Raw genomic sequence first — 12,707 nt, 5'->3', positions numbered from 1 at the left:
ATCTGTCATATTAATGCACTTACAAAAATAGAATTCATATTAAACAACAACAAAAGAAAGAAAATACAAATCACAAGCCAAGTTAATATGTGTATGTAAACATTTCTACTGACAAGGCATACAGTTGATCAGTTGACGAATATGCTTTCTAATTAATATACGTATGCCATGCTCGCAATTATGTGCCCGTATCGCAGCGTTTTTGAATTGATTGAAGATTGCTGACACATACGTTTATAATTTCGAATTAGAATTTGAGTTTACATTATATTTGAATTCGGAAATATTGTTATTTGTTCGCAAGAATGTGCGTAGTATGAGGCGTGAAAATTTACATACACTAAGTGCACATAAAAGTTGGGAGGGATGTGTTGTGAACAGAAAAAAGAAGAAAAAAACGAGAGAATTGTGTGGACAGGGAGCGTATTATTCGCGTATTATTAGAGTATTATTGAAGTTATATTAATTTTTATAAATTTCTTTTTTTTTTCTTCTTTTTTGTTTAACTTTCATACCTTAGCTATTATTGTTTATTTATCTATTTGGATATGTCTATGAAAATATAAAGCGTAAAGAGAACGCGCAAGGCTTATGGCGCGTATGCATGCATACGTATGCGTTTACAATCTGTTGGAATGCGGTCAATCTTGTCGTAGCTTTTCTGTTGTGTGGTTAGGTATGTTTTCTTTGTGTACACTGTGTTGTAAGTGTACAAAGTAAAATATGAACAAGTGTATGAACTTATTAGCATTTCTCCTTAGTTTATATGTATGTATGTACGTATGTATGTATGTATGTATGTATGTTTGTATGCATGTGTGCATGTATGTGTATATATGTATGAATGAATATTTGTATGGATTTGTTAAGGTGTGCGTTTATGTGATGTGTTGTTATTGCCATTTTCCAGTTTCAAAAGTCTGCCTTACAGGTTTATTGACAATTTAGTGTGCGTTTTTCTTTCTTTTTCCTTGCTACTTTGCTTTTGCGATTTGCGTGTATATATATATATATATATATATATATATGTGTGTGTGTGTGTCTGTCTGAGCGAAAAGGCGAGGCAAGGTGCGGCCAATTATATGATCATAAACACATTCGGCTCAAGAGTTTTATTTGTTTAATAAGTTCACACATTATACAAAAAAAAACTACTACCAACTAGCTCAGCAAACATTTGTCAGATTTACTGTTAGGAAAGCCATTTGGTATGCATTATTGTTCAAAGTGCACAATAATAATATTAAATCAAACAATTGAAGTGGAAATGTTGCTCAATAGATTATTGCAATAAAATAGGGGAAAGTCGCGTACGATGACTGCACTACACTGGATGCGGAATAATATCATTTATTAGGATTAACTAAGATCAAAAGTTTCAAATATTTTGTTGAGTATGCAATAAATATGAAAATTAGAATTTCCAATATATTGTTTTTTATTTTTACATCAAAGTCAACCCACGTGCTTTACAATTTCTGCGGAGATGCCGCCTTTGTCAATATTTCATTAATTGGTTTTTCTCTACATTCTTGCTATACCTACACATCTTATATTATTATTATATGAGTTTATCACACATAACATAGATAATGTATCGGTATAAATAGTTTGTTGACGCAGGAGTGGTTTCTAAACAGTTTTTTTGAGACAGTTCTATTGAATTAACCGTCTTGTAGTGTTTTTCTGGCGCATAAAAACTTAACCATTACACTTATAAATGAAATAGGATGCAAATTAAAACAAACACATAAATACTCGGGGAAAGAAATAATGCAAAAGTGATCGCAAAGGAAAAAAAAATGGAAAAATTTCCATTTTTGCTTTTCTTTTTCACTTTTATTTATAAAAAACACCGTCTTGAAAAGGCATATTGCAATGAAAGGCATATTTGAGCGTCGCATTTATTGACCATCTTTGGTATTCTTATATTTATTCTTCATTGGTTGTATTATTACAGAGTCATGTGTTGCATTCAAGGAGTTTTCAAGTAAAATCGAGTTTAAGCGAAAAAGATAAAGACTTGAATTATTGATTTGCATCATGGATTGGTCTGAAGGTGATTTAGTTTGGTTTGATCCTGGAATGGGTCATCCGATACCCGGTGAAGTGCAAGAAGTCCATCGCGCTGCCCAAGTAATAGTTGTACAAGCTCTCATTAAAAATAAGGTACGTTTTACTCTCTCTTCTCTATTTTTTTCTCATTTATTTATTTATTTATTTATTTATTTTTTTTTTGTAAATTTACAAAGTTTTTAATCGAAAGCTGAATGATTTTTAATTTTACGCTTGGGATTCGTGCGCATGGGCAAGACATTCGCTCGTTGTCGTGTATGTTTACGATTTAATCAACGAAAAAAATTTAGCAAATTGTTTACTTCAGAAAAATGAAATTATAATTATATTAATTAAAATTATACAAAAAACTGAAACGTTTCCAGTTTTGTAAATATTTGCCTTTCGCAGAAAATGGAAATGAGACTTCTCGTAAAGCAAGATGATACATTTAATAATATATTTTTTTTTAGCTAAAATAATATCTGTCTGATTTGACTAATGTTGAATTTTATACTTAAAGCCAAAATTCAAAAGATCGCAGAAAGTAATATTTTCAAGCTCAGTTGATAGACAGGAGTCGATCGTTTTAGTAAAAAGCAAGAAAAAAAAAAAATAAAATAAAGAAATGAAACAAAAAAAAGAAAGAAGTAAAACATGTTCTGTTTTATATGTGGGTATTTTTATACTTAGAAATACTCGTACACTCTCTTTGGATTTAAGCATATGTACATGAAAAGTGCATATGATGTGCTGGTGCTGATGTTGATGTTGCATGACAGAAGTCTCTTTTGGCTCATAGCCAAAGAAATTCGTATTAGTTGAGTTAAAGACGTTAGCTGTGTGTTGTTCTTATAAAATGAACGGATCATTTGGCCGTAACACTGCCTCGTTTTTTAACATATCCCAAACAATTGCATACCGCAGGCATTAAATTGCGTTGTTGTAGAAGTGTAGAATTGCAAAAGTCCTTGTTAACAAATGCGTATTGTACGCTTTCATTTGGAACCGTGGCAACGTTGTGGGTCAACAACACCTACTAGTCCTGCAGCTTCGCCTTCGGTAGCAATATTGTCGCCGCACGTTCTAAGACGTCAACGCCCTCCTAGCGTAGAGGACTTTCCTAAACCGGAGCCGTCGCGTTTGCATTACTACACTGATTTGGACCGGAAAATCAAAAGTCGTTATCCACAGAGTGTTAAAAAATTGTCAATGCTTTGCAGTGATGTTCTAGCTAGACATGTTCGTGTAGTCTCATAATTTCTTATGCTTTGCATTGTGTTTTGCGTTGTTCTCTTAATAGTAAAATTAAAACTGTTTTTTTCAGCCCCAAACGTTTGCCTTGCAACCAGGCGAGGGTAACCTGCGGCCACGTCAAGATTTGGATAGTAGCGGGGTCGAAGATATGACTATGCTAGATGACTTACATGAAGCCTCTCTACTATGGAATTTGCGGTTACGTTATGATAAAGGACTAATTTATACATTCGCTGGCAGTATTTTGATTGCTGTCAATCCGTATAAAATGTTTCCAGATTCATATGGGTTGGAAGTGGCCAAACAGTACGCTGGAAAGCCATTAGGAAATATGCCGCCGCATCTCTTTGCGATAGGGGCTGCTGCCCATTCTGCATTACCTTCGCCGCAAGTTGTGGTGATTTCTGGTGAATCAGGTTCAGGCAAAACCGAATCAACAAAACTCGTTATGCAATATTTGGCGGCGGTGGTACCAGGTGGGGGATCTGCTTCAGCGGTAATCACTGAACAAATTCTTGAAGCTGCGCCTTTGCTAGAGGCCTTTGGTAACGCGCGTACCACCCGTAATGATAATAGCTCACGTTTCGGTAAATATTTGGAAGTTTATTTTAAAAATGGAGCTATAGTTGGTGCTAAAATTACGCAATATTTGTTGGAGAAATCTCGCATTGTTACCCAAGCTCCCGGGGAACGTAACTATCATGTATTCTACGAAATGTTGGGTGGTTTGAGTGAGCCAGAACGTAACAAATATGGTCTTTTGGAAGCTGACAAATATTTTTATTTGAATCAAGGGGCTACTGATTGTGCGCCCGGTCGTGTGGATTGGGGTTCACTGCAAAGTGCTATGCAAGTTCTTGGCGTTTCTGAGGGAGAACGGGAAGGTATCATACGTGTATTGGCGTCAGTACTTCACTTGGGCAATGTTTATTTCCATCGCCGTCAATTACGTCATGGACAAGAAGGTGTTGAAGTTGGTTCAGATGCAGAAATTAAATGGGCTGCACACCTGTTGCATATTTCAGCCGAAGGTTTACATCGTGCTTTAACCAGTCGTATTACAGAAGCTCGCTCGGAAAGACTTCACACACCTTTAGGAATAGATCAAGCTCTTGACTCGCGAGATGCCTTTGCGAAGGCTCTGTATGCGGGTCTTTTCAATTGGCTAGTATCTCGTATTAATTCGATCGTTCAAAAGGGAGGCACTCATGATGCTCATCGCATATCGATTTTGGATATTTTTGGATTTGAGGATTTGGCTGAAAATTCTTTCGAACAATTGTGCATTAACTATGCTAACGAAAATTTGCAACTTTACTTTAACAAGCATGTTTTCAAATTGGAACAAGCAGAATATTCGCGTGAACGCTTAGAATGGACGCCTCTGACATGGGATGACAATTTACCGGTTATACATCTTTTGGCAAAAAAGCCTGTGGGCATATTCCATTTATTGGATGACGAATCAAACTTTCCTAGAGCATCTGATATGAGTTTTTTGGAAAAATGTCACTACAATCATGCCTTAAATGAATTGTATTCTCGACCTCGTATAGGAGCTCAAGAGTTCGGCATTACACATTATGCCGGCCAAGTTTGGTATTGTGTTGACGGTTTTTTGGATAAAAATCGTGATGCTTTACGCAGCGATGTGTTGGAGTTATTGGGTTCGAGCAAACTTCAATTAGTGGTAGATCTTACCAAACAGTTAAGAGCTCAACGGGATTCTGGAAAAACTTTGCCCAAAGGAAACAATGGTCGTTTTGTGACGATGAAACCACGCACTCCCACGGTAGCGGCGCGTTTTTCAGATTCTTTGCAACAGCTGCTGCAATCAATGGGACGCTGTAATCCATGGTTTGTGCGCTGTATAAAGCCAAACAATGAAAAGCTTTCTCTTAAAATGGATATGCCATGCGTACTTCAACAGTTGCGTTATTTGGGCATGCTTGATACTATTCGTATACGTCAACGCGGTTATCCGGTGCGTTTGCGATTTCAGCATTTCGTTGAACGTTACCGTCATATGATGAGAACGCCGTTACCAAGAGGAACTCCGTATAGAGAACTTTGCCGGATTCTGTTGGAATCTATGCCCAGCACTAGTATTGAAGGTCCAGATTATCAGCTAGGCGCTACTAGAATATTTTTACGTGAAGCCTTGCATCGTATACTAGAAACTGGACGTTCCGATTGTTTAAAAACGGCTGCTGTAGTTATTCAGAAGAATGTCCGTGGTATGTTAGTCCGTCGGCTTATTTCGCGTAAAAAAGTGGCTGCGATTCGAATACAAGCAAAATGGAAAGGGTATCGTGAACGCAAAAATTTCCAAGCCTTACTGGAGGCAGTTTTGAAAGCCCAGGCTCTGTGGCGTGGTAAATTAGGACGCAAGCACGTTGAAAAATTGCGTGTAGAACACAAGAGGCGCTTAGAGGCACAGAAAGCTCAAAAGGAACGTGAAGCTAAGAAATTAGCGCGAGAGAATTTGGAACGCAGTCAACTTTCTTATTTAGATATTCCAGCGGAATTGGCTTTTATATATTCAAAAATTGATGGTTGGACTCCTTTGCATGGCGATCGTCATCTAGTGAAAGTAGTAGGCACTGTGCCTGGGCCGCCTGTCTCCGCCGATCTGCCTAAGGATCTTGATCAGTTTTCTTTTGGAAAGTTTAGTTCTGTTTATTGCAACGGGTTGCGTCTTTCTCCACGAAGGGAACCTATTACTGCACCTTTTCTAACTAGAGCCGCTTCTAGAGATCAGGATTTTCAAAATGCGTTAGCAGTTTTCAAATTGATATTGCGCTGGGCAAATGATAAAATGATGGATGGCAACAAAGAAAAGGTCCTATCTGACTACATTGTTCATAAAGGGCTCTCTTCACGTGGATTACGCGATGAAATATTAGTTCAGCTGTGTAATCAAGTTTATACCGCTGATGAAGATCAGGCTATGCGCATATGGCAATTGATGGCACTTAGTTTATCTTGTTTCCAGCCTGGACCAGCATTTAGTAAATATTTGATCAAATTCATTGTGGACAATGCTCCTGATTCTATCCGAGATATTATGTTAAAAAAAATCCTTCGCAATACCGGAAGCACGAATACGCAAGCTTGTAGAAACTTTCCCCCTTCGTGGGTGGAATGGCGAGCCGTTACGCGCTTGTCCGATATAGCAGTGGCGTTAACGTTACCCGATGATGTTATTCAAACAGTCGCTATTGATTCGTGGACTACTTGTGAGGAAGCCGCTTCTCTAGCTATATCCACGCTGGGAATATCTAATCGTGGTTGGACAGTTGTATTTGATGACGGAAAATTAATCAGTGACTCCTGCGGCTTAGATTATGTTCTTGACTTAATATCTGAAAAGGAACTTTGTCCCGCTTTTCCAGCACTGCGTAGTGACTTGATGACCACAGGCGCAAAGTTTAATAGATTTATAATGCCAGAAAGTGAAACAAATACACCTAAAAGACCCCAAGTACCACCGCCAGAACCACCCAAGATTAAAGTAAATCCAATCAGCGAATCACCAATTTCTGATTCAAATAATGAGCAACCGATTCGAAAGAACTCAAGAAATCTACTTTCCAGAAGTTCAGCTTTAAATGAACGATACTTTGAACAAGAAAAAACAAGGTCGAAATCATTAGACGATTTGCTAACAGGTAATGATACCGACTTGGAACCTTCCACAGAACCAGAACCCTTAACCGAGCTGGGTCTTTCTGAAAGTCGTCTAAATGACCGATATCATTCTGCTGAACGGCTTACTCCAAACATGGGTAAGGACGGAGGACCTCGTTATCAAAAATCTCAATACGCTGGACGTCGTTCACACGCTGGTTCACATTCGAGTAAATATGTTGATAAGTCGGAATATGCAACACGTTCTTCTGCCATGTCGGATACTAGTGAAGCTCCGTCCTTGGCATCACACGTACGCCGAGTGCGCGTACCGTCCCAAGCATCGGATGTTGACCAATTTTTAGATGATTTATTTAGTCCCGTATTGGATGGCTCTTTAGACGAACTCTCAGACGCGAGGTCTTTGGCTGCCAGTATACGTGGAGGTAAATCGGTGGAATATAGAGATGGGAATGATTTTTTCGAAGCCCCTTTCGTTGATGAAGACATGCTGTGGAAAGTGTCTTGTTTAAGTCAAAAAATTAAAGGAGGTGGCGAAAAAAGTGGCGGAGAAGCAAATTCAGCCAATTTGGACGAATATATTACTGGACTGTTCAAACCAATTTTTGTTAACGACGCTGTTAAAGTTTTAACAGAACAAAACGATCTAATAGAAACAATTAAAGGAGGAGGTGGAACTACACATAGTCCGCAGAAACCTACAAGTAGTTTTGTTACTTCTCCAATTATCGGACCTATAAGCCCTTTATTAGGCAACTCTGATAGTTTATTGCAAATAGTCAATATTCCGCCAGACGCCGATCCAGCTATATATCAGCATCAGGTGCAAAGAGCATTTCTACAATCGGCTATGGCACAAAATTTACAGATTCAGCAGCAACTCTTGGCTCAGAATCAGGCTTTGCAAACCTTACTCAGTCAGCAAGATTCAGCAGCTGGTACTACTTCACCTCCTCTCATACCAGTATTAGCTGCAGTGCAGCAAACGCCAGGTGCAAATAATAGCATAACGACGAAGATGAACATAACAGCTGCCGAACCGCAAAGACACATTCGTAAACAAAGTGTTAAAAATCGAATTTCTCAATTTTCAGAAAATGAACGCAATCGTAAGGCTTCCTCAGAAAGTAATGGATCTTTAATTCCTCCGCCACCACCTCCTCCAATGCCTCCACCTATTGAAATCAAAGATCCGTCAGAAACGCGGCATTTCTTAGATCCATATGGTCGTGCTAAAACTGTCAGAATTGGAAAGTGGCGTTGGCCTCCGCCGCAGGATGGGCCACAATTTGAAACGGAAGAAGATTTTTTTGCTTTTAAGATGAGACAAAATCAGCGCAAGACAACTCCTCAATCCCAGTTAAATAGTAGCAATGGATCATTAGCGGGCTCCGTAATGGAATGGGAAGAATATGAAGTGGATAATTCGAAAAGTCCATCACCAGCAGCTAATATGCCTATACTAGCGACACAAATTGTTAGAACTCAAATTAAGGTCGAAACTGGATCGAAAAATATCAATAATAAGCCAGTATTTGAGCAAATTCAACAACAAACCTCTAAGATAACAAAAAAGAGTTTCGAAATCGGAGCCGATCGACCACCGCCAGGTAGTGTTGGTAAGCTAAAGCTAAGTTCAGAAATGCGTCAACGGTTGGAACAAGTGACAGCTGGACATTCTATTCGTTCAACGGTCAGTACTAAGTCAGAACAACGAGCTCCTGCCAAATTAGAAGACACTCGCAAAATGATGCTTCAACAGCAGTTAAGTGGACATTTCGGTAACGTGGAAATCGCTGTGCCGGATGTGCAATCTGTGCGTTCTCAAATAGAGCGCATGGAAGGTAAATTATCGCCTCAGCCCAATTGGCCATCGCATGTACCACCTGCCCCCTCAATACCAGCACCACCACCCCCTATTAGACCGCCCAATGTAGCACCACCAGCGCCGCCACCCGTGCCGAAGAGTCCGCCAGTCCAATCAACAAAAAAGGAGGAAAATGATTATAGAAGTCAAAATAAAGATGTACCGGCATTTATACAACGTCAAGAAAGGGACACCTTCGGCGTACGTCACAAATGGAATACCGCAGAGGATTCGAAAAATGTTTATGATTCTTGGGGTCGATCAGAGGCAGCTAAATTGGATATGGTGTATGAAACCAGTTTTAAAAAAGAGATTAAACATGAGCGGGATCGTTCTCGCTCCAGATCTCGATCAAGAGATCGTGATGATTTCTCTGAGTCAGTTTGGGATCGTACGGAAGTCGAAGGACCAGGATCAAGCGGTAGTGATCGTGAACGCGAAAAAGAGCGTGAAAAGCGTGAAAGAATTTATGAAATGCGGCAAGTGGAACGTGAAAAGGAAAGCAATAAAGTTTATCAGCCAGCTCCACCTAAAGTAATTACTGCTACTACTGAACGCTCTAACGACTATGGATCGACAATTGAACGAAAGTACTCATATCAAGGGACAGTATTGGAGCAAAAGAGAATAGTTTGCGCAACAACTGTACCTAATAATAGTACTCCAGCTACATTTCGCACTCACATGGCTCAAAAATATGAAAAGGAACGGAAAAGAAAAACTTCAGCTTCAACCACAATGTCGCAGAATACACGGCGAGATGAGGAAGTAGATGTAGGGGATGAATGGCCTTTACCAGCTGTACCAGCGCCTGTTCTCGCACCTTCGTCTCTGAAAAGTCCAGCCAACGCATGCCTTACTTATAATCGTGTGCCATGGAAGTTAAGAGTTCGCAAAGAAGTCTTCCATCCGAACGAACCTATAGGCTCTCCAGTAGCTCTCGATCTGCTATTTGCCCAAGTGATATCTGACGTTTTCGGTATTACACCCTCTCTACGTATTTCTCCACAAGAAAAGACGGCCGCTATAAACATGTTAAGCGGTCACGGTGTTACAGTAGACACTATTCACAGTCAAAATGTACGTGCTCTTGTGAAGCGCCATCTTATAGATTTAGCTCGTGAGTGGCCATTGTATTTTGCGCGTCTGTTTCCAATTCAAGGTGCACCACAATATTCAGATGTTTCAATTATGGGTATATCGCATAATGGCATTTTTCTAGCGAGACGTGACGCCGATTATTTGATTGTTGTGCAATCTATGCCGTATTCGGAGATACAAAATATAATCACATTGCCGAGACCGGCATCATTACAATTAAATTTGCGTAATGGAAAAATTGTCGCATTACACGCCACTAGAGCAGCAGCTATACAGGCGATGGTTACCAGCTTTGTACAGGAATTTAGAAAAGTAAGTAATGTTTTACATTACATTCTTAAATTCATGAGTAGATGCATTGATAAAATGAATGGTTGTGTGCTAAATGAATTAAAATTTATATTCAAAAATTCTCAAAATTAAGAGATCATATCTTTTCTAACCTGAAATATATATATATATGTTCACAACGAAAATGAATTTCTTATGTATGTACTTGCGTTCTCAGTCGTTAAAGGCATAAAGATTGAGAAAGACTTTGTAAAGGAACCGAAAACAAAAAATATTCAAAATTGTGGTAGCTTTGAGAACAGCTCCAAACCGATCCCCTTTAACGTCTATAAATGAGAGTCAAAATTTATTTTTTTTTTTGTGCTTTTTTTGTTTTTAATTACATCATATGATGAATGGCTAAATTTTATCGCGATATGTATGAAAATTTTCTCACTTACCTTATTGTAGGTTGACGTACAACTGCAACGTTAAGCATGCCACTATTTGCACTTAAAAATGTTGAGTGTGATTCATATTCAGCGATATATAATGTTAGTCAAAAATATCGTATATACGTATCAAACTTTATTGTGCACTTCCGTTTTGCATTTTGCTTTTCATGCGAAAACTACGAGCGAATGTTGGCTTGCAATATCTATTCGAATGTGTATATATTTGTTTCAATATTATTCATGTACATTTGCATGTGCATATGCATACGTGTGTATGCATTTGTATGTTGATTGGCAAAATCTGCTTTGAATAAAATTACTAATTTGTGCAGCGATATGTCGTTCAACTCATATAAACTCAAGGAAATTTCATAATTTCGCCTCAAGCCTCAAGCGAGTAAATATAACATCTGACGGTATGGTCCAGTTTAAATGAAATTACAAAAGTAAATTCACAATAAGAAGACGAATCCGTATAAAATCTTTATATAAAGTGAACGTGAAATCACTGAAAATTGAAAACATAGCTATTTTCGAGGAAACATAATTTTGTCGAATCTTCTTGCTTTGCGAGCCAAAGTTTCAATGTGCTGCAGCCAAAAAACCGTTAATAATTAACCATTCAGCATTTAATATCGGCGCCGTCTTATCACACATCTGCTTCTATACTATTGTAGATATATGTATGTTATATGCAAAAGTGACGCCTATCTGAGCTTAAAACCTTGTATAGTTCGCGTCGCGTTTGCTGTAATTAATCCTAAATTATGTATAAAAGTAAATGCGTGTGTGTGTATGCGTTTTTGTATGTACGTTTACGATTTGTGATGACTTATGTGAACCTGATTCATGGAATTAATAAAACCACGGAGCTAAGAGCTAAGCTTTTGTTTTAATATGTTTGGGTATCGTTTCGTTGGCGTTTCGATGGCGCATTGAAATTGCCAAAAAAACATAAAATTATTTTATTTACAGGTGTGAGTTTAAGTGCATGCACTCATGTATTTTCGTATGATATTAAGCTAATTTTGAACACAATCAAATCTAAACGTCAAAGTATTTTATTTATGTATGTTATACACAATATGTATACATGCAATATACAAGCATAGGCCATAACTGAGGGAAACATCGCTCTGAATGCAGAAATTGAAAATCTTATATTATTTAAAATACTGGTAAAACAAGTTAATGGCTATAGCTGCTTACATATGCACATTTAATACGGTTGCAATTTACTGAAAGCAAAACAAAAAAAGAGAAAAAAAAAAAGAAAAAAAGACATGTGTTGAATAAGGCTAACGTAGCAATGAAAATACAATATATATATATATATGTAAATGTGTATGCATATGTGCGTACGTATATATGTATGTATGTAAAATGTAAAAAAGAAAATAAGAAAAAAAAAAAAAATGAAATAAAAACAAAACTACGATTACATGCAACGAATACATACATATCCACATGTGCACAATACATCAACGGAGATACATTTCACTCAATACAAGTGCGATGATTTATACGTGCTTTCATAGTTACACGAGCTTCCATACATGTTCGTCCGTTTTTAAGCATCGTTGATTTCTGCTTAGTGAAATGGTCAAGCATTCGTTGTAGCGTTTTTATGTTTTCAGTTAACGAAAACATGTCCAATCGCGATCATCGCGATCATCTATAAAACGGGAATTAAGCAAAGAATGCATTTAAAAAACAAAACAAACAAGCAAGCAAAGCAAAGCAAGAAAATTTGAACATCGTGGGGTTTTTGCAAAATAGAAGAAGAAGAGGAAGAAGAAAAAAAAGATGATGATGATGATAATGATGATGATGATGATGATGATGAAAAAAGAAAAGGAAGACGAGTAAGAAGAAGAAATAGAGGAAGGAATAACAGTTAATTTAACCGAAACATTTTATTATAAAATATATTCTTGTAAATTATTTAATTTTGTTGTTTTGTTGTATGTCTGTTAAGCAAATGATTTATAAGTCAATGCATAAATAAATAAATTAACAAATAATTTAAATATTTATTAAGAGAAATGAAT

At 37.6% G+C, this 12,707-nt stretch overlaps 1 protein-coding gene across 1 annotated transcript in view; it reads left to right on the top strand.

Annotated features, from left to right (window-relative positions):
• Positions 1 to 12,707, top strand: part of LOC119644848 (unconventional myosin-XV) — a 35,484-nt gene that overhangs the window by 6,651 nt on the left and 16,126 nt on the right. Inside the window, exons 2-3 of the mRNA XM_038044609.1 lie at positions 1,961 to 2,169; positions 3,383 to 10,243. Of these exons, the coding sequence (XP_037900537.1) occupies positions 2,044 to 2,169; positions 3,383 to 10,243 (6,987 nt within the window). The 5' untranslated portion in view covers positions 1,961 to 2,043. The remainder of the gene's footprint in view (positions 1 to 1,960; positions 2,170 to 3,382; positions 10,244 to 12,707) is intronic.

Source organism: Glossina fuscipes, unplaced genomic scaffold (genome assembly GCF_014805625.2).
Source record: "Glossina fuscipes isolate IAEA_lab_2018 unplaced genomic scaffold, Yale_Gfus_2 0, whole genome shotgun sequence".
Classification (NCBI taxonomy): domain Eukaryota; kingdom Metazoa; phylum Arthropoda; class Insecta; order Diptera; family Glossinidae; genus Glossina; species Glossina fuscipes.
This window is presented reverse-complemented; position numbering and strand designations above follow the sequence as displayed.